A 26953-nucleotide genomic window follows, 5' to 3' on the forward strand; every position below is an offset into this window, starting at 1 on the left:
TCAATATTAATATTAGTGTCCACATCAGTAAAACCTCCTCTGTTGTCGCCATATTTGTTATTAATGACTTTCTTCTTCTCAAAAAACTATATTCTTTTTTTTTTTATTGGACTGCCTTCTCTCTGTAGCACTTTGAGATTCAGCTGAATGAAAAGTGCTTTATAAATGCAATTTATTATTATTATTATCATTATTATTATTATTATTATTATTATTATTATTCATGGTATTTGGCCAGTATGATAATTAAGAGCAGTACCCTCTGGTGGACTGAGTGAGAAACGCTTATTCCAACATACAGGATGCATGGACGTATGAATGCAGCGACACATGACAACATTAGAAACAAACGTACTGATTTAGGTACTTAAAGTGAACATAAATGGGCCTTAAGGTTCTCCGTCAGCTCCCACTTAGGTTTCAGCACACAGCTGGGCTCCAGCCGGCCTCTGCGTCCAAACCGTACCGTACCGTACCTCAAGAACCGCAATAAGTACCGAACCGTGGATAACTTGTGCCGTTGCATCCCTTATATAAACCAGGTACCATTTAGAAGTCTTGTCTCTTACAATGGGGGGGTGAGGTTAACCCAAACAAATCAAAATCCTCAAATACAGGTAAATCCTGATTTAAAAAAACAAAAACAAATATGGATAAACTTGATGCAGTATAATGCCCGTTAAGAACAACAAAGCCTTCTATCATTCATTCATTCATTATCTGAACCCGCTTTATCCTCACTAGGGTCACGGGGGTCGCTTGGAGCCTATCCCAGCTACATAGGGGCGAAGGCGGGGTACACCCTGGACAAGTCGCCAGTTCATCGCAGGACTAAGCCTTCTATCAGATACATTTAATCTATTCAATAATACAATCCATCTATATTGAACACTGCTGTTCTCGGTCACTCATCTGATTCCAGTCACTGCAGGTGTGTGTCTTACTATTTAATCCAAACAGTAGCTCCACAAGAAAACAAAAGCGAATAAAATAAAAGCCCTGGTAAATGGTTTCTATCCAATCAAATGCTATGGGGCTTTATTTTGACATTAATAAGGAAGTGTTGTGTTTGTGGAAAAACTCAGAACAGTTCTTTCAACATTGCAAACACTAGCAGATCAAAGCAAGGTATTTTACTTGATCGGACTATTTCTACTTCAAGTAAATAGAAGTCATTATGAATGAAGGCGTCCTTCAAATAAAGGCTTGGTACCTTCTGCAACTGAAGAAAATAAAGGCCCCTGTTTGAGGAAATACAGGATTTTCAATGCCATGCATAACACAATGACCTCAGAAAGTTATAGATGAGGAAACTGGGTTGTATCAAGGTTGACCTTTTTTTTTTTTTTTTATAATCAGATTCTGGATGAGGCTTACAGGCAGAAGTCTTCAGTATCCAAGTGTATATCCCTGACGTAGATATTTTCAGACAATAATGTGACACAAGCCTTGTTGACACACTGTCAGCCTTGCAGACTCCAAGATGCTGTGTCAGACGACCAGCAACACTGACGAACAGCTGACACACCACAATACAAAAAAAAAAAAAAAAGTGACCGTAGAGGCAGAAACTAATCCAGATCCCTCTAAGAACAGATTCAAAGGGCTGATCTACGTTGGAGTGAGCACTCTGGGGAGGAGAACACCACGCTCATCTTCGGGCAGCTGTATAATCAAAGATTGATATCTTCGTATCCACTGTTAAGGTTCCATTTTCCCTAGCAATTAATACTGCAATAACATTCACTTCTTATCTGGAAGGGGTGGGGGTGGGGTGGGGGGGCTCTGAGTCATCTCTAAGAGACAGATAATCTATGATGCTGACTATTAGCAAAATCCTATTCATAAATCATTGATTTCTTCAGCAACATTTAGTCCTATTGTGCCTCAAGTATCTAACATTAACACAAGCTCAAACAGGGTATTATCAGGAGGGATAAATTTAGTAATATCTTCAGGCAAATTTCTTAAGCTATTAAAAATTAATACTACCTCATTATGCATTGTAAAGTTGGTATATGGAGCAATAGGAATGGTACAGTTATATCCCTGGTGGTATAATAATCATCAGCTTAGTTAATGGACCTACAACAAAGTGCAGTATATGCAGTGAAACTGAGGGGTGGAAAATGATGCAAATCATAAGATGAATTACAATCCCCCATTGAATACTCCTTTCTAAGTACAATTACCGCTCTTTCCAATACAGTAATGGTTTTCCTGCTTCAAATCTCCGCCGATGACATTGCAGTCACACACAAAAACTCAATCCTCAAGCCCTCCGCTAAATCTGATTAGAGCCAGCTTTGGTGACAGCCAGAGAGAAAGAGAGCAAAGGGAAGCGAGAGGGTTTGGAAATAACTCACTTTTCCTCATCATGGCGCAGCACCAGGCAGTGAGATCAGAAGCACAATCACAGGGCACAAGCCAGGGGAAGTTGTTACAGAGTGATCGAAACTTGACAGGATGGGAGGAGTTCTTTGATCTGAAAATATAGAGAAAACATAATGAGAGCATCCTTTTCTCGTCATGTTCAGTACAGTACAACCTATACCTTCACAGATGCCAGACTGAATTCTTAATATTTAAGGGGATATATCTAAAAATGTCTTCATACTAGTGCCGAAGAAGTGTGTACCCACTCTCTCTGCACACTTATTATGCCTATGTACTTCTACTTTGGTAACATTTGTGTCAACAGGGTAAGAGCTGGACCCAAGGATAAACTGATTGTGACTGGATCGAACAAAAAAAAACACAGCGTACCTGGACTCAGTGATGTTTTAGATTCAGTCAAGTTTGATGTTAGCTATTATAGGTTTGAAATGAAGAGCAGCAAAAAAAAAAAAAAAAAAAAAAAAAAAAAAAAAAGCATGAGAGGCAGGAACAGAAAGACAACTGGACAGATAGATGGTATTCTGGTGAGATGAGAGGCCGACTGGGTGGGCTGTGGGTTAAGAGAATGACTGGCTGCCAGCATCAGAAGATGAGGGAGTGCGACAGATGCGGTAAATACGAGTATAGATGACTCAGTGCAGGGCTGCCAGGAAGTACTACTGTAATGAGATGCATTTGATCAGACATACATCCAAAATTCAAGATGTTCATCGAGATAGACAGGTGAGCTCAAGTAGAATTCACCCTACAGTCAGAAAAGTTGGCAGAGTAAAAAGGGAAGGAAATCAAATATACAGGCCAACTCGGCAACATCCGCCAAAAAAAGAAGACCCGCAAAAACTACATGCCAACTCACGTTAGTGCTTTAAGTCTGTAAAGTTTTGGTTCCACATTCATATGTGGATGACCTCCCAGTTATGAGGGGCGATTGAGAAGTTTTGAGGCTAACATGGAAAGGATTAAGATATGAAGACCAAATTTAGTCCATGAAATCTTTCACATATCTTAATCCTATCCACTAAATTTCTTGGTCATAGCAATCTTTTTCCTTATTTTACAGGTCGCTGAACTTTCTGTATCAAGTGTTTCCTGAAAAATGGACAAACTTGAGTATTGGGCTGATTTGTGACTATGGATGAGACTTGGGTCCATCACTATCAGCCTGAGACCAAGGAACAGTCAAAACAATGGAAACATCCCATGTCACCAACCCCAAAGAAGGCAAAGGTCGTACACGTACTTGATGACAGCCCAATACTCAAGTTCGTCCATTTTTCAGGAAACACTTGATACAGAAAGTTCAGGGACCTGTAGAACAAGGAAAAAGATTGCTATGACCAAGAAATTTAGTGGATAGGATTAAGATATGTGAAAGATTTCATGGACCAAATTTGGTCTTCATATCTTAATCCTTTCCATGTTAGGCTCAAAACGTCTCAATCGCCCCTCGTACATAGTACAGTAATAAGCTAAGCTAGGGTTTTGCAACTTTTTTTGAACCAAGCCCCTCTAACGACATCATCAGCCTACTGGCGCCCCCCCCTGGGCCCCCAAAAATTTGTGGGACAGGGAAGAAGTGGGGGGTTTACTTCTTCTACAAGTAACATGTTGTACCTGTTTGTGGAGGACATGGAGGGTTACATATAGCTCTGGTTGAGAACCACTGAGCTAAGCAATACAGCAAAAAAAGAATTACCCTATTTTCCGGACAATAAGTCACTACTTCTTTCTCACGCTTTGAATGAACCCTGCGGCTTATACAACAATGTGGCTCAAGTATAGATTTTTACGGCCTCCAGGGGGCGCTCTAGCAGGAAGTGCAAAAGCGAGACAGACAGGTGGAAGAGGTGATGAAGAGGAGAAGTTTTAAGCTTAACTTGTAACAATCATTTTGCACAAACCCTCATCATAGAAAATACATGAAGAAATGCATATGATGCAGTTTTTAAGTTAAAAGCAATCGATGTGTCTGTCCAAGAAGGAAATAGAGCTGATGTATGGAAGTGCCATTGAGAGCGACAACGGAAGAGAGACGTAGAAGGTGTGTGACGGAGCCTTTGAGGATGTTCAACTCCAACATTGAAGAAGACAACTGCAGTGGTTTAAGTGCACAGAAGGAAGATGAAGATAGCAATCAGTGACTTTTCTGGGTTTTTTAACCAGCTGTGTTCCTGCTGTTTTACTACCGTGTTACAGGCACTGTTTGGAAAAAAGCAGTTAAGGTATGGAAATAAATATTTAAATAACCGTTCTGTTTACCATCTTTCTATGTATATATCTCATGTTACAATGTGGACACCTGCGGCTTATAGTCAGGTGTGGCCTATATATGTACAAATATTTTTTCGTTTTAAATTTGGTGGGTGTGGCTTATGTTCAGGTGCGGCTTATATTCAGGTGTGATCTACAGTCCAGAAAATACGGGAATCTTGAGTTTTTCAGAGTCTTGGATACCTCAAAATTTTAATGCATTTTCTTCTGCTTATATTAACTAAAGACTAATAATTCAAAGTTGGTTTTATTTTCTAAAATTATATGTCTCATGAAACTAGAGAACCATACTTAGAACAAATATTTGTAAACCCTCCTAACATGGTCATTCATTAAAATAAATAGAACAATCTAATGAAATGAACACCCAAATAAGGTCCATAAATAAGGATATTTTCATTATTTGTTTGACAAAAGCTATTTATTTGTAAAAAAAAAAAAAAAAAAACAGAAAAGCACTCAATGCTTGTCTGTCTGTCTAAATTTAATCATTTGTTCCTTGTGCCAGTATCAACAGTTCCTGAAATTTTCATCCAAATCCGTCCATAACTTTGAGTTATCTTGCACACAGACAGACAGACAGACAGACAGACCAATGCCAGCAAAAACATTACCTCTTCAGCGGACGTAAAAAGTGCAAACCCTTTCAGATGGTAGCTTCTGGCGCTCCCTTTTGCAACCATTATTTCAACCAAACTAACCAGTGGTCGCTTTTCTATTGACACTCAAATTGCACAAATATAACTTGAGCATAAAAATGTTCCTAATAAAAAAACGAGAATTTCGCCAAAAGTCATTTTTCAATTAAAAGTTTTTGCACTGGCAAAAGATGATTTTTTTGGGCATAGCACAATTGGTATATCACGCAAAACTGCAATGGAAAGACCTTTTTCTGCAACTAGAGTCACATAAAAGAAGAAAACGGATGTTGACAGATGTTACAGCAAGAGAAGAAGAAGAAACATGTCACAGTATGTGTGGACACACCAGGAAACCGAGTCATTTTTTTGATTTAGTACGAGATAGAGGGGTAATATACAGTAAAATAATAATGAATATATCTGTAAATCAACACCATATTTACGTTCGTCGCCATGTTTATGGAATGACTTCTCATGTCATCTCTTGATAATAAATAAACAAATCATCTCATTTGTGATTTAATGGAAAAACCAACACAACCTTTAGTAAATATCAGTAAAGTTTTGCGCATAAGTCCAATGGAAAAGCGACTAGTGTCTCACATCTGATTTTGGGTTGTTGTTTTTTTTCTTTTTTACTCACTCCTCCTTGTAGAACTCAGCCAGTTGAGAGGCGTTGGAGTTGGAACCACCTGCTTCAGATCTTTCCACAGAATTTCTGTCTGTGTCTATCTCTTTCTGACCTGTGTGCTTTACTCTTTGTCCTGACAGTAGTTTGGTCGGTTTCCTCTCTGTTTTAATCAGTGCTGCTCCAAAGCTTTCCTAAAGATGTCTCATTTGACTGGTCTACCTACCTGATTACTTTAGCATTCACATGTGTTTCACCTGAGGCTATTACCTATTTGATGTTACCAACGCAGCTGGGGTTCAATCACTTCTGCACATGCTCTGACTCCAAAGAAAAACTGGTGATGATAGAATAAGAAAAACAACAGAAAAATCTAAACTACTCATACAAACTTTCAAGCAGCATTGTATAAAAGAGCAAACAGGTATGCTTTTGGATTGTTTGGTTGAGACCATTCAATTTTCAGTGTTAAAACACATCTGTATCGGTGCATAAAGAACCAAAATATACTGTGGCATGTTGGAGGAGCAGCTGGGGAAGTTTCCCAGCATGCATTGGGACAAAGTAATTTGGGATAGTTTTATGTATTTACAGTGTTCTAAGTTTAAAAGAAGTGTTGTTCTTGTTTGATAACAGAGTTATGGTGTGTTTTACCTTTTTTGTTAGTTGTTTTCTTGTGGAAAGATTAATTCTATTGATTTCATTTTCTTGCACCATGAGCTAAGTTGCTCCTTTGTTTCATTACACTCTGTAATGGTTGAGGAGTAGCAAAGAGTCTTTTGGTTCTTTGAAGGCAGCTGTTAAATCAGGAGCTGTATATTGAAAAGAGCTGTTCAAAAGACTGGCTCTTTTACATCTTTTTACATTATGTTGAAACATAAGTGTGTTAATGGCTACATGAGATGATTGACATTACATTTTAAAGGCGTTTAATTGGTGCAGCGGTGAATATTATCTTACCATAAAAAAGAAGAGTTTGTTCAAATGTGTGGGCTAAATACATAACATGAGAGGTGGCATTAGGCAAATGCTGGAATTTGACAAAAAACATCACAGTACATTATGTGGACTAGTCTGTAGCCTAAAAATTAAGAAGAAAATAAAGCATTTTCTTATGAAATAACATTTTATTCTCCTCAAAACAAGAACAATATATGTGTGTAAACATACAGAAAAAATTGCTCAGAACACAACAGTGATTAATCACTGCAGTAACTTAAATACCTGAACTATGGTGCAATTCTCAGAACAGAAAGATATATATTTTTTTGCAAATATTGCACGTTGCATGCCCATCTTTTCTTTCTAAAAAAGTGCATCCAAATACTCCTCCTTTATCTTTGGCTCATTATTCACAGGTGGTCACTCACTCATTCTCAAACTTTTCTCCAGTCTTCCAGCTCCGCCTCCTCCAGTATGCTCACCTCACGCTTCAAACTGTTGTTTTTTTGCTAACTTCTTGCCATGAGACACATGCAGTGCACTCTTTTTTTTCTGCTCGAACCTTCTCCTCCTGCCCAGTGCCTCCCCAGTGACGCTAAATTGACAGGCAATCAGACACACCCTCCTTAAAAAAAAAAAACAAAAAAAAAAAAAATGAACGGCTCTTTACAAAGACTCGGTTCCCGTCGTTCATTTCAAAGAGTCGTTCAAAAGATTCAATTCGTTCATGAACGTCACATCACTATTATTGAGTTGAATAATAATAAAACTTCTGAATGTCTGAACTTCTCACCTGAATGCTACAATACATTAGTTGATGATAATATATCAGACTTCCAGATATCAGGAGAATGTGAACAATAGAGGCCAGATTCAGGGTCAGCTCATCAGTCTGTCATACTGCAGTAGCTCCACACAGACTTCTACTTATTCTCCTTTGTCTATTTTACAGCAGCTGGCATACAGCATTAGTAGTCGCTTTTCCATTGGACATCTGCGCAAAACTTTACCGATATTTACTAAATGTTGAAAAAACAGAAGCACATAATGTCGGTTTTTCCATTAAATCACAAATGCGATGATTTATTTATTTATTATCGCGAGATGACACGAGAAGTCATTCTATAAACACAGCAACGAACGGAAATATGGTGTTGATCTACAGATAATTTCATTATTATTAAATATTACCCCTCTATCTCGTACTAAATTAAAAAATGATTGGGTTTCCTGGTGTGTCCACACATACTGGGACATATTTCTTCTTCTTCTTCTTCGCTTGTTGTAACGTCCGTCAACATCCGTTTTTTTTAATTCACCTGACTGTAGTTGCGAAAGAAGGTCTTTCCATTGCAGTTTTGCGTGATATACCATTTGCGCTACGCCCGAAAAACCACCTCTTGCCAGCGCAACAACTTTTAATCGAAAAATGAGACTTTTGGCAAAATTGTCGTTTTTCCATTAGGTAAATTTTTATGTGCAAGTTATATTTGTGCAATTTGAGGGTCAACGGAAAAGCGACTACTGTCTCTTACTGTGTTTGAGTAGGGTTCTTACAGGGGCCTTTCAGGTTCCCATCTTTAACCCATCAAGACCCACTGGTGACCACAACTATCTACTGATGTAAAATGTTCAGTAACTATTGATCCACTAATCCTATCAATACATGTCAAAAAATGTGTTGAAAAATACAGTTTGTCATCTTTTCATGGTCATCAGATAGGACCCATTTGGATGTTCAGAGGCTCCGTAGTTACCATGGAAACACCGTCATCTTCTACAACATTGATTCACCGGTAAAACCCATGGAGTTGGATCAATGACAGTGGATGAAGACACTGGGTTTATGTTCATTTAATGATATATTTGTGGATGAAGTCACTTCTTAAAATTTCTCTATTTCTAAAATATTAAGACTCAACTTTAACCTGAGCTTTTATGAACACCTACATGATCAGTGAATTATATGTAGGAAAATACCAGATTTTTACTGGAAAAACACAAAATAAAGAGGATAATATTACAATAAATGGTGCTAAATCACATGAGAGGAGGTTAAGTTGAGGTTAAATAGAGAGAAAATGTCATTTGGGAACTGCTACAAAAGTGGGACTAGGTCTTTACGGGTTAACAAAACACTGATTTTAGTATTTTGCCTCAAACTGCAGCACTGGCTACAAGGTTAGGTGAGCTGGCATTACACATACTGACATATTCTGGTAACTGTTCTTTTAATATCTCTGTATGTTTCAACTTATTATGAGAAATGTTTGTGATTAATTAAACTGTACTTATGTTTGAGGTATTTAGGAGTTAGAGAAATTTCTGCCTGGTTTTCATTTTGGGTTTTTTTTCTTTTTTGGGGGGGGGGCGTGGGGTGGGGGGGGGGGTTGGATAACATCAATTTGAGAAAATGTATTATGCCATAAATTACATTTAACCCATAAAGACCCAGTGTTATTTTTGTGGCAGTTCCTAAATGATTTGAATGTAACCTTTCTTAAATAATTTATCACCAGTTATTATATTTTTAATCTCTGTATTTTGCGTTTCTTAAGTATACATCAGGTACTTTCCCATATTTAATTTTCCTGATCATGTAGATGTTCCTTAAAACTCAGATTAAAGTTGGGGGTTATTATATCAAAACGGAGAAATATTAGGTAAAAGTGACTTTTCAACAAAATTTATCATTAATTGAACATAGAAGCAAGTGTCTTCATCCAGTGTCATTGATCCAACTCCATGGCTTTTACAGGTGAATCAATGTTGTAGAAGATCACAGTGTTTCCACGTTCACTACGGAGCCTCTGAACGTCCAAATTGGTCATATCTGATGACCGTGAAAAGATGATAAACTGTATTTTACACCAATTATTTACATGGATTAACAGGATTAGTGGATAAACAGGTATTAAACAGTGTAGCTCAGTTTGCGTTTGGTCACCAGTGAATGTTTGGGTCTTTATGGGTTAAAATGACTAAAATGTAAAATGTAGTGTAATGGCAATATTACTTATATTCATATGAATGAATGAATGTTTATTTCAGTTAAATACAAAATACAAAACACATACATATTAAAAAAACAACAACAACAACAACAAAACAAAACACATACATATTAAAAAAAAAAACAAAAAACATAAACTTAACACATTTTGTAACTGAAAAAGGAAGAAGCTGAAGCTGGAGGCTTATTTCTGCTTCTCCTATTCACATCCTTAGTCCACACCTGAAGTTGCAGCAGAGAAATACTTAAACACAAATTATTCTACATTCAGCGTTATAAGTCATTTTGTAATCATATTACTTTCATAGCCCTTCATAATTTGACAAATTAAATTCTTTTCGAGACTCAACATTGAGCTACACAATTTCACTTCATCCTTCAGTTCGTTCCATAGCTTGACACCAATAACTGAAACACTGATATTTAACATTTGTTCTTACTTTACCTTTTTCAAACACAAACATCCCTCTTAAATTATAATGTCCTTCTCTTAACTTAAAAATTTTCTGAATACAAAAAGGAAGGTTTTTACTTTTAACGCGAAACATAAATTCCATTGTTTTTAAATATACAATATCAAAAAATTTTAGTAAACCAGATTCTACAAAAAGTGGATTACTTGATTGGAGATAACCAGCTTTGTTTATGACTCTAATAGCTTTTTTTTTGGAGTTTAAAGAGCATATATATTCATGTATTTCATATATCATGTAGGTTTCTAACTTTATTTCAGATAGTGTGACTTGTTCTGTGCTGTGTCCAGAGTAGAAGGCCAGGCCAACACCTGAGTAGAATAGAGACGATTTCTCACAGGGGTATTATCTCTAAGTTCCTGACACTAGCCAAAACACTTTCTACACATCATAATTTTCTCATGGGAGACATAAGACTACATGGGGATTTGTATTTTCGGGTTCAGACCGTCTCAGTCTTTTGTCTGAGTGATATCTCTTTCTATGGAGCTCCAAATAAATTCATTTCTTTGACACTGAACGTTTGAACTTATCCTTCTTTATTATAGATGAATTAGTAGAGTAATATTTTTCCATAACAGTAGTAATAGAGGGTTTCATCCTTATCCTGAACCCTATCATTAAAGATATTCTAGTTGGAACTGTGACCCCACATGAAGCCACCTCCAGCTTACTGCTTAATTTCACTGCTTTCCAAAGATGCTTACTATGGCAGATGTGTCTGTGTTTAAAAAATATGTAGTGTGTTTCCCATTAATATGACACAAATCTGCATAATTTACTCTAGTTCATACTGCTGACTTTTCACTTTTTACTAATGATTATGAGTGAGTTAATTAACCATGTTGGTTGTAAGCAGGCTTTTGATGACAGGAGCAGTACTTGTTCAATCACTACCCCTCAGAACTGGTAGATTAAGTCATAAATGTTGACATTAATGCAAAAAACACACCAAAGTTATCCTTACACTTGTATATTTGGGGAAGGAGCCAGTGTTTTTCAACTTTGTGGTTGCAACCCCATGTACACTCACCTGAAATTTAAAGTAATTGATAAAAAAAAAAAAAAAATTACTATATTATGATTTAATATATATTTCATTATAATTAAAACACCACACAATTTTCCTAAAAAAAAATGAAGTTCAAACCAAATGTAGGATATAATATCTGAGAGGGCATATCTTTTTTGACCCAATCATGTGACCGAATGCGTTAGTACGCTTCAACCTGGCCAGAAAACTGGACCGAACAGAGAACGGAAAGGTTTCTTCGCCTGCCTGGCCCCACTAAGACATCTCCAAGAGAAACATGGAAGCAGACACCAAAAAGGTGCATTATATACACTAGCAGCATTGTACCCATGGTGCCATTGTACGATAGCATGATAAGTAGAACTTGTCTGCCACCATTATGCATTTATAAAGTACTATTTAATCATGCATTGTGCAGGTAATAATTTGAGGCAACATGTGAGGCATGAAGGGAAGAGCATGTATTTGTTTGGCCTGTCAAGCATGATTAAATTCCTGCAGCGGTAGTGAACTGCAGCCTTCACATTGTAGCATGGTGTGGTAGCAGTAGAAATTTCATGAACGGCAGCAGAACCACCAGTGTTGGGCAAATAACTAGTAAAAAGTAATTAGTTATAGTTACTAATTACAATGGTCTACAAGGAAAATGCTTCCAGAATAAAAGTAATGAAATTTTACCACATGAGAGTCACTGATAAAGAAAAATCAAGTAAAAAATGCTGATTGGCTGAACTTTCCAAGATACAGCCTCGGGTCAAAATGGGAAATTCAAGAATTAACGAGAGAATGGGTTTGACTCAAAAGGAATATTTGTCTCAGAGCTACAAGATCTACTTCAAAACACTGTCTGCACTTAGAATGCATTCACTTTACAGGTTCTATTTAGTGGAAGATTTATAAAACTATTATATAAATGCACATAAACCAGTATACAGGGTGGGGAAGCAAAATTTACAGTATTTTGAGGCAGGGATTGAAAGACATTGTATGACCAGTTAGTTTATTGAAAGTCATGCGAATTTATTTGCCACAAGAAAATTGACATCATAGAAAATGTTTTTATTCTATGTGTCCTCCTTCTTTCTCAATAACTGCCTTCACACACTTCCTGAAACTTGTGCAAGTGTTCCTCAAATATTCGGGTGACAACTTCTCCCATTCTTCTTTAATAGTATCTTCCAGACTTTCTGGTAATAGTTTTGCTCATAGTCATTCTCTTCTTTCCATTATAAACAGTCTTTATGGACACTCCAACTATTTTTGAAATCTCCTTTGGTGTGACGAGTGCATTCAGCAAATCACACACTCTTTGACGTTTGCTTTCCTGATTACTCATATGGGCAAAAGTTTCTGAAAAGGTATGGATAATAGTGTTAGGTATGATTATGACATCAATATATGTTTGGTTTCAAAACAATTGACGTAGTGCCTGCTGAGAAAAAACAACTAAATGTTCATTGTAAATTTTGCTTCCCCACCCTGTATATGTGTAATAACACTTAATCATATACCTTGAAAACATCAGCAAACCAGCACTTTTGTCATATATTTTCCAATTAATCCTATTAAAATACATAACATTTAGCACATTTAATCTCTGAAGCAAATCATTTCTAAAAAAAATTGTAGACCAGTGTTATCATTATTATTATTATTATTATTATTATTTTATTTTTATTTTTTTTTAAGAAGAAAATTTTCAGTCGCATTGTTTTTTTCATGCCTAAAGAGGAATAAAAACACTCCGGAAAATTCTTTGATTAAGGTTCTCATAATTTGTGCATGAAAGGGTTAACAAAAAAATGTCTGTTTGGAATGTCTGGGATCGCCAGAAATTTGTGATGTTAAAATGGGATCACGAGCCAAAAAAGGTTGGAAACTACTGGCCTAGCCCCCCCCCCATGACAGCTCCCCAGACCCATTAAATCACAGGTTACCTTAGAGGCTGCTACCTTTAGCCCAGGCGAGGGTCCAAGTGGCTGGAGCAGACCTGGTAAAGCTTACAGGCTCCCTGTTACCCAGGCACCGCTTCTCGGTTTGCCTCATAATTATTCTTTTGGCCCTGTTAAGAAGCACAGGCTCTCTCCCTGCTCCATTACTCACACACTGCCAAAGATACTGCATAGAGCCGGGCTCCCCAGGCTGCACTATCACACAGCTACAACTGTGTAGGTAGAGAGGCACACATGTAAACAAACAAAGCAGCCTTCGAGTTGTATTCTAACATCGAACATTCCCCTGTTATTTCTGTTTATTAGCTTCAGGCCTTGCAGAGAATGAAGGATAAAGTCTCTAATGTAATATGTCTGCATGTCCTTCTAGAAATACGAACAGAAAAAGGTTTAAATGCCACCTTTGTCTGGGAAAATACAGCTGTCCTCATTCACTGACCAACTGGCCAGTGCATGGAAATAGATTTATTTGACCTAACACCTATCATCTTCAACACATTTTCATTGAAATGAAGAGTAAGTGAATGCAGAAGCTGTAAAAAAAATTGAATTTACATAAACATCGATGGAAACATATTGTCATTTCTTTGAACATTCTTATTTATCCCCATGGTCAGCTTGCACAAACATCAGCGTGGATGATGACATTATCAGTAATTAAATGTTAAACATTCATACCACACACTCATGTCAACATCAGAAAAGCAGAAATATAGAAGAACGAGTCGAAACCTGCCAAAGCACCATATGTGAAGCTGTCATCACACACAGACATGAACAATTTACAGATTCCATTCAAACCAAGTACGGCATCTACACATGGTAACTGTACGATCTGCCACATATCACAGAACCAATTATAGTCCTTTCCCAATCTGACAATGACATTTGGTTTAATGGGGTGATTTTATTTTGAGGTGATTAAACATATACAGCCAGCGTGCTGAAAGACAGACTTATGTAGGAAGGACTATATCTCGTGATGGGAAGTAGTAGATTTATGGGATTAGATATGGCTGTGAAACCAGTCAGCCCATATGTTGCATAATGAGTGAAGCAGAGACCTGAACTGAATGTAAAACGCGGTGCTAAGTAGCTCTAATTCAATGCTAGTTTGTGTGTTATTGAGCTGGGGGAAAATACTTATCCACCAACATGTTTGTAAATGCGAGGACTACTTTGGCTGTGGAAATATAACAAACAGGTTGACAAAACTGGCCACATCAGTACGTAGATGCAGCCTTTAAGATCTGCTTCCACATTTTAACCCTTTCATGCATGAATTATGAGAACCTTAGTCAATATTTTTTTCCTGAGTGTTTTTATTCCTCTTTAGGCATGAAAAGCAATGCGATTGAATTTTTTTAATTAACCTTTTTTTTTTTTTTTTTTTTTTTTTTAATAGAGTTTCAAAAATGTCCACTCAGCTGGATACCATATGTTTAACCCTTTCATGCATTAATAATGAGAACCTTAATTGAGTTTTTGGGTTTTTTTGAGTGTTTTTATTCCTCCTTAGGCGTGAAAAAAACAATACAATTGAGTTGTGTTTTTTTTCATGGATTTACAAAAATGTCCATGCTACACCATGCATTATATTCTTGAAGCAAAGAAACAAGTATTTCAAACCCAATATCAGAAAATGATATGAAAACAATGAAATAAAAACATGTTTAATGCTGCTAATCTGATGTTTTCTCACATTTTAACATATTCTAATACTAGTTATTACTCACTTCATGGAGATAAAAAAAAAAAATAATTAAAAAAACTGTTTAAAAAAAAACAAAAAACAATTGTTAATTACAGTCTAACAATTAACAACTGATTTACACTCAAACATGTTAGTGCAGATCAGGTTTATCAAGAACAGGAAAGTTATAGTAATGGTATAAATGTCAGTGTTAGGGATGATGCATAAGCGTCCACAGTGTTGGCTGAAATGAAACTAAAACAACAAAATATAAAAATATAATATACATAAAAAATATATAAATAAAATAAAGTATACAAGAGAACAGCTGTAAAATAACTGTCCACTGGAGTAACCATTATGCATGAAAGGGTTAATTTTTGAAGCAAAAAAACATGTATTTAAAACACAATATCAGAAAGTGTTATACTATAATAATAATAATAATAATAATAATAATAATAATAATAATAATAATAATAATAATAATAAACTTTATTTGTATAGCACCTTTCATACAGAAATTGTAGCCCAAAGTGCTTCACATTGATTAGAAAAAAAATACAATATTAAAATACATTTAGATTTGATTAGAAATACAATAAAATAAAAATAAATATAAAAACAGCGCACATTAAAATATTTGATTATGCATAGAATTTTTGAAGTGCAAGAAATAAGATGAAATGTGAGAGAAATACAATAAAATAAAAATAAAAGCAGCACACATTAAAATATGTGATTATACATAGAATTTTTGAAGTGCAAGAAATAAGATGAAATTTGAAATACAGTAAAATAAAAAATAAAAACAGAAATACAATAAAATAAAATAAAAATGAAAAACCCCACATTCCTGGTTCCTGAATTGTGACCCCATTTTTATCTCCTTACAAAGGCTAATGAGAATAAAAATGTTTTTAATTTGGTTTTAAATATATTCAGTGAACTGGCTTCTCTAATGTCTTTTGGAATTGTATTCCATAACTTTGGTGCATAGTTAGTAAAGGCTGCGTCCCCCATTTTCTTTGTAATATTATTTTATATTATTATATAATATAATATTATATTATATTATTTATTTGTAATATACTGAGTGAAAACTATGAAATAAGAACATTTTTAATGCAGCTAATCTGATGTTTTTATTATATTCGCAATTTTTAGTAGAAATTGGTTTACACTCAAACGTGTTACTGCAGATCAGGCTTATCAAGAACAGCAAAGTTACTTGGGTTGGTATGGGGTCACCATTGGTTCTTGGGTGGGGGGGGACTTTGTGTGTCACAAAATCTTGTATCATAAAATTTGAATTTCTTTCTTTTTTGTATATTGTACTTTTGGAGATGCATAATGAAAATAATTTTTAAAAAAAAATTGATCCAAAAAAAAAAAAACAGCAAAATTACAATAATGGTATGAACTGCAGTGTGTGGGATGGTGCGTAAACGTCCTCTGTGTTGGCTGATCTGTAACTAAAACAACAAAACTCATGAATATACAAGAGAACAGCTGTAGAATAGCTGTCCACTGTAGTGACCACTATGCATGAAAGGGTTAATGTAGCCTACAGATCATCTGACTGATTTTGTGGAACTAAAGTAAAATCTTCAGTCTCAATTTAACAACCTATTCCAGTCACAGTGTTTGCAGAACTCATTTTTTTCCATGTAATAACAGATACAGCTGTAAACCAGAGCAGAAAATTATTATTTAAGTTATACCGTATTTTTAATTCTTTTTTTTTTTCTTTTTTCTTTGTTTTATTTCTTTTCTTCTTCCTGTGTTTAGTTTATTTCTGGGGAGGTATTCACATAAGCCTTTTTTTGCCTTGATCCTCTCCTGCACAATGATGATATTTGTTTGAATGCTGTTGTTTTGTTTTTTCTTCTTTTTAAATTTTTCTCTTGCTGTTTATGATGTGCAAATAAATACATACATACATACATACATGCATACATACATACATACATACATACATGCATGCATGCATGCATACATACATACATACATACATACATACATGCATACATACATACATACATACATACATACATACATACATACATACAGTACATACATAAATATCTGAGCATCATTAGAACATTAACAGACGGTAACTCTGACCTTAAGCTGTGGATCCACAAGATAACAGCATTTTGTTGAAAAAAAATCATAACATGCAGTGTTTACACCAAGGACATGTTGTGGTATCCTATCTGTTTTGAAAAATAGGTGTGTCTGCCTCAGTAAAATGCATAATTATGTCTAGAAAATCATTTTGGCCCATGTTCAGTGATGCATGACTCAATTTATGAAGCAAAACAGTAATATCAAGTATCTCCAAAACGGCTCCCTTTTAGTGTGATAATGTCAGTAAGACTAAGAAATAAGAGCATGTATGAGAACAAAAAGTAGACTACATGCAACGTGATATCACGAAATGTGTACAGATAACGCACCACTTTTAATTGGCATGTTATCTGTACATATTATAAGCTGTCCGCAGGTATGTTCACACCACACAAAAAAACATGCGATTAGCGGTTAGGGCAGTGGTTCCAAACCTGTTTTGGCTCGTGACCCTATTTTAACATCACAAATTTGTGGCGACCCCAGACATTCAAAAAAGAAAAATTTTTTGTTAAAATTAATTTGTTTTTGATCATGTAATATTTTGCTATACTATGTTTTGAATAAACGTTAGGTTTAGACAATATTTAGTCTATATAATGTATGTTATTATGGACGGAGGCAGAAAAGCCAGGTGTAGATTACTGCACAAAGTGAGAATTTGATTTTCTTTGGTCAGGATATGTACAGTCAGTCCAGCTTGGATTTACAAGGCTGACAATTAATACTGAACAAACAAGAACTCAAACTATGAATTATGAAAGAGCTGCAGCATCTGAAACTGACCACAATGAACATTTGACAGATAAACAGAACCACAGTGCTTCAGTTTCAGCTTCAGTTTGTCATGTCTTTTATGTACAGGGTGGGGAAGCAAAATTTACAATGAACATTTAGTTGTTTTTTCTCAGCAGGCACTACATCAATTGTTTTGAAACCAAACATATATTGATGTCATAATCATACCTAACACTATTATCCATACCTTTTCAGAAACTTTTGCCCATATGAGTAATCAGGAAAGCAAACGTCAAAGAGTGTGTGATTTGCTGAATGCACTCGTCACACCAAAGGAGATTTCAAAAATAGTTGGAGTGTCCATAAAGACTGTTTATTATGTAAAGAAGAGAATGACTATGAGCAAAACTATTACGAGAAAGTCTGGAAGATACTATTAAAGAAGAATGGGAGAAGTTGTCACCCGAATATTTGAGGAACACTTGCGCAAGTTTCAGGAATATGGAAGTAAATCTGTCTCATCAGATTTTGAATTATAAAAGCCATTGAATATCTAATGTTGAATTTTTTTGCTCTGAAATTAAGTAGCTGAATTTTTTTTGCACTGAAATGAAGTATCTGAATTTTTTTGGCTCTGAATTCAACTATGTTCATAAATTTTTAATAAAAAATATTCAGATGCAAAACATTCAGAAGCAAAAAATTCAGAAGCAAAAAATTCAGATGCAAAAATTCAGAAGCAAAAAATTCAGAAGCAAAAAATTCAGAAGCAAAAAATTCAGATGCAAATAATTCAGATGCAAAAAATTCAGATCAAACATCCGGGACACCAAGGATAAGCAATCGAGTCTATCTCAAGTCGAACCAACAGCCAACCAATCAAGTTACGTTAGGTTGGTCACGTGACGCCGATGCAGGAAGAAGGTCAACTAGTGGGTTCCCTCCAGAACTGAGCGCGGATCTCCTTCATCAGCTCTCCTCCCCGTGCTACCGTGGGTCCGCTATGGATGCGAATGATGGCGCTTCGGTAAGTGCATTAACTCTTTTATTTGGCATTTGTGTCGTGTATTTTTGTAAGATTCGGTGATACATACGAACGGACACTTTGCACATTAACAGAATCTATTGGACAGTATCTACACAGAACTGTGGTGTTCGTTAAAATTGTGTTAGCATTGCTAAGGCTAACTGACCATAGTTTATTGTCAGTAAGGTAGGGCAGTGCTTATGATCGGACTGACATAAAAGTTATGACTGTAACAATAGCTGGGTACTAAATCTTAGTAACGTTTAACCACGTAAAACTTCATCTCTGTGCAATTAATTTGCATTGGGCAGTGATACCCCTTTTCCACCAATTATAAGCTAGTGCTAGTTCGGTGCCGATGCTAGGGCCAGTGCTAAACTGGTTTCAACCGGATGCCTCCAAAGAACCGGTTTGGTTTTCCATAGACCAAGAGCCCGGTCAGAGCCACGCCAAGTCACCACAAGTAACGGCGTTAAAGTTAGTAGTTTACATTTCTCATTAGCATGGTGGTAGCGTCGCCGTTTTCCTAATCAGTCAGCTTCTCCATAGTTTATCTATTTTATTGATTAAATAGTCAATAAAATAGATAAACTACGGAGAAGCTGACTAAATAGTAGCCCTGCGATGAACTGGCGAAATGTCCAGGGTGTACCCCGCCTTCGCCCCTATGTAGCTGGGATAGGCTCCAAGCGACCCCCGTGACCCTAGTGAGGATAAAGCGGGTTCAGAAAATGAATGATTAAATAGTTCGGTAGCGTCCACACAAGCTACATTTTCCCAAGCATTTCTCAAGCGGAGCTATAAAGTTCTGACTGTAACAAAAGCTGGGTAGTTAAGTTACTGGCAGCTTAACTTTATCCAAAACTGTCAAATCAGTCCTCGGCAAAGTCTAAGCACATATGTACGGACAGACGACAGTGCCTGCGGCCCGTGGGTCGAGGGTAAAAAAAAAAGCACAAATGGACGGCCAGTAATATATCTGTAACCAAACTTTAATTATGTTTAACTTTTTGCCGTCATATAACATCATCTTTTGGCTATTAATTTGTAAGATCCTTCTTACTCTGTGCTGTATTTCTGATGACAGGGAAGTCAGTCTGATGTTATGCAGTCAGCCAGGCACTTACTGCAGTTACTCGCATCGACAGGGAGACAACAGGGCAGTGATATCGCAAATCAAGACATGAGGTTTAGTATTCAACAAATTCATGTAGGCCTACATATGGCTTACTTTAATCAATAAATTCTAGATTCATCTATGGTTAATAAATATTCTTGGATACAATCCTGCAGAGAACAGAGGCAGGGAGGTCACCATGGTGGTATAGCCTATCAGCAAGAAAGACCCTCTGTGCAAATGGAAATGACCAGGTAAAGACTGAAAGGATACATCCTATTTTTAATGCCAGCCTTGTGTTTACATATTTTGGCAAAGGGAGCATTCTTCCTGCTACTTACAGTGAGTAATAGACATTGTATGGTTGCATGCTCTGCTTTTTACTAGTATAGCGAACTTTAAAATCTGTTAGTAAATTCTGGAAGAAAGCGTCTGATGTTTTGTGATCATTCAGTAAAATTTAGAAAGACCTATTTCACTTGAGGCTCATGTGAAATTAGTTTATGTAAAGAAAAAAAATATCATGGGTTTTTAAGGTCTAAATGATGGCCCACTGCACTTTATTGGAACCTAGTGAGAATATACAGTAGAGTGCCATGTTTTTCTATATTCATATGTCATGCAAAACAATGTTCAAATTTGTCCATGATCTTTCAGTGTAGTAAAAAAAAAACAGTTAATATGTTAGTTCATGCTTTAACACTTTTATTTTCTATAGGTCCTTCCCAGGTATTTTTACAAAGTCTCGAGGAAAGAGACGCTTTCCTGCAGCCAATCTTGTTCCTGCCAAGAAATTCAAGCCACTTGAAGTGGCCTTCTACTTGCTGCCAAAGCAGTTTGAGAAAACTCCAAAAGAGCAGGAACAAATCATCCATTTGCAGGCAGGGCTGGGTCGTAGGACTGCTCATCTAGATGAGAGCACAACACATGAAGAGGTAGTATCATGCAGTTATTTTTTTAAAAATTGAATCCGTATATTGTATATTATATTCTGATATACTGTGATGTTCATGAAAAACAACTATGTTCATTTATTGTATGCACACATCTCAAGTAAGGTTTTTGTAGAACCAAAGATACAATTATGTTTGCTCAAGTAAAAGCAACAAAACTATGGGTTAGTGGTAATTATTACTTAGAATTATTTCCATTTTGAGGACAACAGTATATCCAAAGTACCTCACTGACACATAAATCCATAGATTGTGGATTGAGTGAATGAAACCTAGCTTACTTGTCATGCAGTGTGATGAGTGCTATTTCTGATTTGAATGATGAGTTTTGATTCTCTTTTGGAGGTTACACTTGTATGATTTTTTCCCTTACAGTTATGTGATGCCCTCAAAGTTTTATTCCCAAAACTGGGGACAGTTACTGGCGGGTGGCTGCTTTACACATCCTCAGGTAGGCCAACACAAATTTGTGTGTTGGTGTTGCTCATTCATCTAAAAAAAAGTACATATGCAGTAGCGAACTGCACATTATGCAACACACTGTTACCTCATTCTAACAGACACCTATGTCAAACTTTAAAATATTCTCTTCAAACTCATCTCTGTACATTTATTATTAGGTTTATTCATGTAGGCTATTATTTGAGAATTTTTTGTGAATGTTTATTAGTTTGTCTAAATGCATATCAGCAACTGCTAACTAGTTGTTTATTTGTAGTAATTATATTTTATATTTGTAAGTCAAGTATAAAAACAGGTGACGACTTCAGTCTGGACTGCAGTCAGACAAGAAGTTTAGTTGCTTTGACTGACCTTCTAGATATGATATATACCTAATGAACTGTTGAGACTTCACAATCTAGTTTTCCTCTGCAATATTTTCTACAGGTGGATGGGGTAGCCGAAAACTCTCTCTTGTGGCTCCTGACGACACTGGCTATACAGGCAAGCTCTTGAAGGCTGCAAGTCGTGGGGGTAAAAATCTTTACATCGCCCCTATTCAAGAAGAGCTTAGCACAAATTCCCTTCCATTAACTGACGACGCCTTTAGAAACATGCCAAAATCCACATGTCAAAAGTGTGAAGCAGCAGTTCCCCTTCCACTCCTGACAGAGCACATCAAGTCTTGTGATGTTATTCATGTTGGCAGTGATGATAACCTGATTAATGTGGATAGTGGAGACCCGGAAGAGAGCAAATGTAAGAATTCTCTGTTTAAGATTTGTTAGCACATAATATAGTAATAAACAAAATACATTCAGAGACAGTTTGTTTGAAAATAATAGTCATTTTTTGCTTGTAACTTCAATTTCTCAGCAGCAGATATGCAGGAATGTCCTGTCTGCACAAAAATGTTTCCCACTGACTTTATTGAGGCACATGCTTCTTCATGTGGGGAAAGGTAGCCATTTACTTTTTACTGTTAGTTTTTTTTTCTCTCATCAGCAATTGTTTTACACTTTAACATGCAGCACAACTATAACACACAAAATGTTATGTTTGTAGTGCAGGAAATGAAGTGATGCATGCAAGCACTGTCATTATGGAAGAGCAAGCCGCAATGCCTGGCCCATCAGGAACATGTGCAGCAGTCACAGATGGTAGGTGCTGCTCAAAGTTAGCAGTGACACAGGAAGGTAAAGGTAAACAGTGTTACAGTGCAGCAAAAATTGGCATGTAACAAAGCATGACCTACTCTTTCTTGATATACACTATGAATTGTTTACCTTCAAAAGTCACCATAATAAGGAGCGTAGCAGTGATTGGATATTACAACAATTTTATGTATACTTTTCAATCTCAGCAAAGGCTTTAAAGCTCGGTGACTCTGGAATGCCGGAGTAATTCTCACATTTATTCACATGTTAATATATTTGTAGTCAATGAATCTTTATTATAATTACTAGTGTTACTTTATTTATGCCTAAGTAAGGCTTGATGGCTTTGACTTGTGATTTGAACAAACATGTTACTTTTTTTTTTTTTTTTGCTATCTTGACAGTTGAGCATAAATAAACAACCATGTTTTTATTTTTTTCTTCTTAGGCTGGTTAACTGTCAGTGACCCCACCAAGGCCATATCTCAGTGTGTGGACAGCTTTCTCCGTATTCATGAAGTGGAGACTCCTTTACTTCTCAGCATGGACATCAGAAGAAGTCCTGCTGAACAGGATATGGCCCTTATCTCTTTCTACAAGCGACCTAATGTGGAATGGGGACGGCCCCTGAATTGCAGACTTGAAGGTAGCTCCAATTTCAATTTATAGTTGTTAAAAACTACTTTAAGTATTTTCTTTATCTTTATTCTCTCAATTATATCTTGCATTATGTTACAGGTGATACTGCTATTGGACAGGGGGTAACTCGCTTTTTTTTGTCAACATGTATAGAAAAGCTGAAGTCTGGGTTTTGCATCAATTTTGGTATGTATGTTATTTGTATGGCATTATTGCAAATGCTGTTCTTATAAGTTGCTTAAAGATGTTTTTAAGTAATGTGTCGACAAGTTTATAGTGTTTTTTTTGTATGTTTGCTTTACCCTGAAGGTACAAAAGACTCTACTGAATGTATAATGCCTGTATTGTTGAGAACTAGGATCTCCAGTTTATCACAGAACTAACACATACCGTCTGACAAACATTCACACTCATATTCATACCGAGAGGCAATTAAGAGCAATATTACCCTTAATGTCTTTGTACTGTGGAAGGAAGCCTGTTTTCTGTTGTCATTTAATGTTTTTACTGTCTTGAACAGCAAACTCCAATGTTACACGGCTTTTTGAAGGAGAGCCTGGTCATCTAGTCCCTTCAGCCTCTCATTTCCTTGTGGAAAGTGATATGTTCTTGGTGGCGGGGAGAATGCTAGGCCACTCCTTTCTTCATGGAGGACCATGCCTGTCGGGATTCAGCCCTGCTGTTGTTCATGTCCTTCTTGGTGGAAGTCCTGAAACAGCAACTGTTACACTAGAGGACTGTCCAGACCTGGACATCAGAGAAACAATTGCACTTGTATGTTTAATGAAAATAAAATTAAGTTATTTCTCTCATGTTATATTTTATGCCCATTGGGCCACCCTTTCATTGAGTATCCATTGTCTTCGATGAGTGACATTTATATTTGGCTAAATTAAGCTTGTCAAATGAAGAGGGAGTGAATGAGATTTCTAATACTTTTGTATTTATGTAAATGTAATATATATATAAAAAATCCTTATTATTGAGCAGCTCAAATGCTGGTTATCTATAAATAAAATAGAAGGTGGAGCTTATTGGACTCACTGTTCCACTCTGTACTGTGTTATATTCAGTACTTTTTACAAGTGTATATAGTATGGAGCTTTACACATCTTTATCTGTTTCCTGATTTGCTTCCTTCTGTCTTGAAGCTTGAAGGGGAATCCAAACTCTCAGAGGATACAGTAAGTGTCCAGGATTTAGCCCATGCCTGGGACTTCCCTTCCCTGACTGAGAACAACAGGAAATGGCTTTTTGAAAAACTATTGATCCATGCTGTGAGTAAAATTTGAGAAATGTCTGTTTCCTAAGTTAGATGTGGCAATTCTTGTTTTTTGTTTTTATCATGCGAGTGATGTATGGGTTATAAATGCTCATGGCTAAAAACATAAAATCTGTTTGACAACGTTGAATTGTTACACATTTCCTGGTTTATTTATTCCCAAGGGGGGGAGGAATGTCACGGTTGATAGTAATAACAGATGGTGGGAGATCTGCAATATTGCAAATGCAGGGAATTTTATTAGTGAGCAGGAGAACACTCCCTATTACAGGGTTCCCACAGTTATGAAAGTCCAGGAAAAATTGTGAAATTAGAACAGTCTTTCAGGCCTGAAAATATTTGAAATTAACAGAAGGTTCTGGGAAAGTTTTGAATATACACTGCTGTTGACTGTTGTTTCTTCACCTATGACTCCTCCTTTCTTCTCCTCCTGCTGGAGTAAGAGCCTCATTACTTGCTTTAGGATAAAGACTCTTATGTTTTCAGCCATTTGTCTTATTAGTATTAATAGCCACCCTTCTGTCAGTCTGCCCCAGGGCAGCTTTGGATACAAATGTAGTTTACCACCACCAGAGTGAGAATGAGAGTGTGACTGAATAATGGATCCATTGTACGCACTTGGAGTATGTGTTAATAGAAAAGCACAATATAAATCTAATCCATCATTATTATTATTAACAGGTCATCGGACGTGTTACGAGACAAATTAAGCAGCTGAGACGAGGTCTTAAAGAAACCCCAATGTGGACAGTACTGACTCAAAGACCTGATACAGTGGCCATCCTTTTTCCAAAACGGGGAGAAGGAAATTTCAGCCCCGAGGTAAATTTAATTTACTATGATCTTGTAAAGTTTTCTTCATAGTATGCCTTCGTTGAATACTGTCCAATATTATAGTTCATACCTGGTCAGCATCTATTACTGTCTATTTTCAATCTTTTTTGTTTTATTTCTTACTTCATACATATTATCACGTAACCCAGAATCAACAGACTTTCAAAAAGTACCAACAAGTGATGTTTGATTAAACAACTACAAAAGAGTGCAAGTGATATGCAATAGAAGGATGTCAAAGATGCAAAAATGATTGAAGCCTTTCCCATGCTATTTTTTCAATATAGGTACTTCTTCAGCGCATCACTTGGCCACGTGAGGATGAGGATGATGAGGATTATTCAGTTGACACCAAATGCCGCATGTCTGGTTATCTTCGACAATTCATTGCTAATGGTAGGTTTACAGAGTACACTTGGAAGTGCTACTTTCAATATTATTTGTCTGTTTGTATAAAAATTACTTAACTGTTTAAATAGTTAACATAAACTTCAGGTCTTGGATTTTTTTTTTTTTTTTAATAAATTTGTCATGTTGCTGTTTTCAGCTCAATAGTCAGTAGTCTAACTGGTCTTGTGCAAAACATTACTGTTATTTGAACAACTTATATAAAGGGTTTTATTAGTCTTCTATTGAGCAGTTACTGCCACAGTTAATCTACTGATGACCAGCAAAATCATATGTATTAATTTTTTTGTTGATATTTGCTCATTATTTAATCCATTTTAATCTACTCCATAGCAACACTAACTGAATTGACCAATCTGGTCAAATTCTGGACTGGATGGGAGATTCTACCAACAAGTCTCTGTGTAGAGGTAGTCATGGGTAGATGCCCCACAGCTTCCACCTGCTTCGAGACGTTGCGCATCCCAGGGCACTACAAGGATTACGCATCTTTTAAAAGTGACATCCTAGCCTGTATTTACAGTTGCCAGACAGGATTTGGTCTTGTGTGAGTGACATCCTAGCCTGTATTTGCACTTGCCAGACAAGATTTGCACTAAGGTATGTTGATGTGACTTAAGCTTGGTGGATATTTAAAGTTTTGTTACGTTTTAAGAGTTGTTAGTTGAACTTTTATACATTTCTGTACTTGCCAGACAAGATGTGCACTGACATATGCTGCCATGATTTAAGGTTGGTGGATATTTAGTTTGTTCAGTTTTAAGAATTGTAGGTTGAAATGTTATGCTTATCGTCCTTACTTAACCAATATGCCTGATTAGTTAAGGCATATTGCATGTTTTAGACACATTTGGCACACTTGAAGTTTATAATATTCCTTGTAAACCATCTCTGCATTAAAAGAAATCATTCAAGCAGTTGTTGGCAGTGAACTTGACTGTATTGATTTTATTTTCTCACTGTTACAAGTGAATGGCATGAAAGCCCTTTGCAGTGTTATAAAACATCTGTAAACCTCAGCTTTCACATAAATTACATGACATTTTTGAAGTTTTTTTCTTCAGAGAATGTAAAACAGAATAAATCTAGTCAAATGAGCCAACTGGAATAACTTGAAGTTTTAAAATTACTGCAATATCTCCAAGCAAATATGTAAACCCCTTTAAGGAGTACAAAGTTAG

At 36.2% G+C, this 26953-nt stretch overlaps 1 protein-coding gene across 1 annotated transcript in view; it reads left to right on the forward strand.

Annotated features, from left to right (window-relative positions):
- The first annotated feature begins 18726 nt into the window (after positions 1-18726).
- Positions 18727-26953, forward strand: part of LOC115417888 (uncharacterized) — an 8329-nt gene continuing 102 nt past the window's right edge. The window contains exons 1-15 of the mRNA XM_030132088.1: positions 18727-18941; positions 20029-20129; positions 20235-20312; positions 20777-20993; positions 21387-21462; positions 21900-22211; positions 22329-22413; positions 22518-22612; positions 23058-23255; positions 23348-23434; positions 23769-24022; positions 24400-24525; positions 25212-25352; positions 25652-25760; positions 26106-26953. The exon at positions 26106-26953 is cut by the window's right edge and continues 102 nt beyond it. Coding sequence (XP_029987948.1) covers positions 18918-18941; positions 20029-20129; positions 20235-20312; positions 20777-20993; positions 21387-21462; positions 21900-22211; positions 22329-22413; positions 22518-22612; positions 23058-23255; positions 23348-23434; positions 23769-24022; positions 24400-24525; positions 25212-25352; positions 25652-25760; positions 26106-26323 — 2121 coding nt within the window. The 5' untranslated portion in view covers positions 18727-18917 and the 3' untranslated portion in view covers positions 26324-26953. The remainder of the gene's footprint in view (positions 18942-20028; positions 20130-20234; positions 20313-20776; positions 20994-21386; positions 21463-21899; positions 22212-22328; positions 22414-22517; positions 22613-23057; positions 23256-23347; positions 23435-23768; positions 24023-24399; positions 24526-25211; positions 25353-25651; positions 25761-26105) is intronic.

Source organism: Sphaeramia orbicularis, chromosome 1, assembly GCF_902148855.1.
Source record: "Sphaeramia orbicularis chromosome 1, fSphaOr1.1, whole genome shotgun sequence".
NCBI classification, from domain to species: Eukaryota; Metazoa; Chordata; class Actinopteri; order Kurtiformes; family Apogonidae; genus Sphaeramia; species Sphaeramia orbicularis.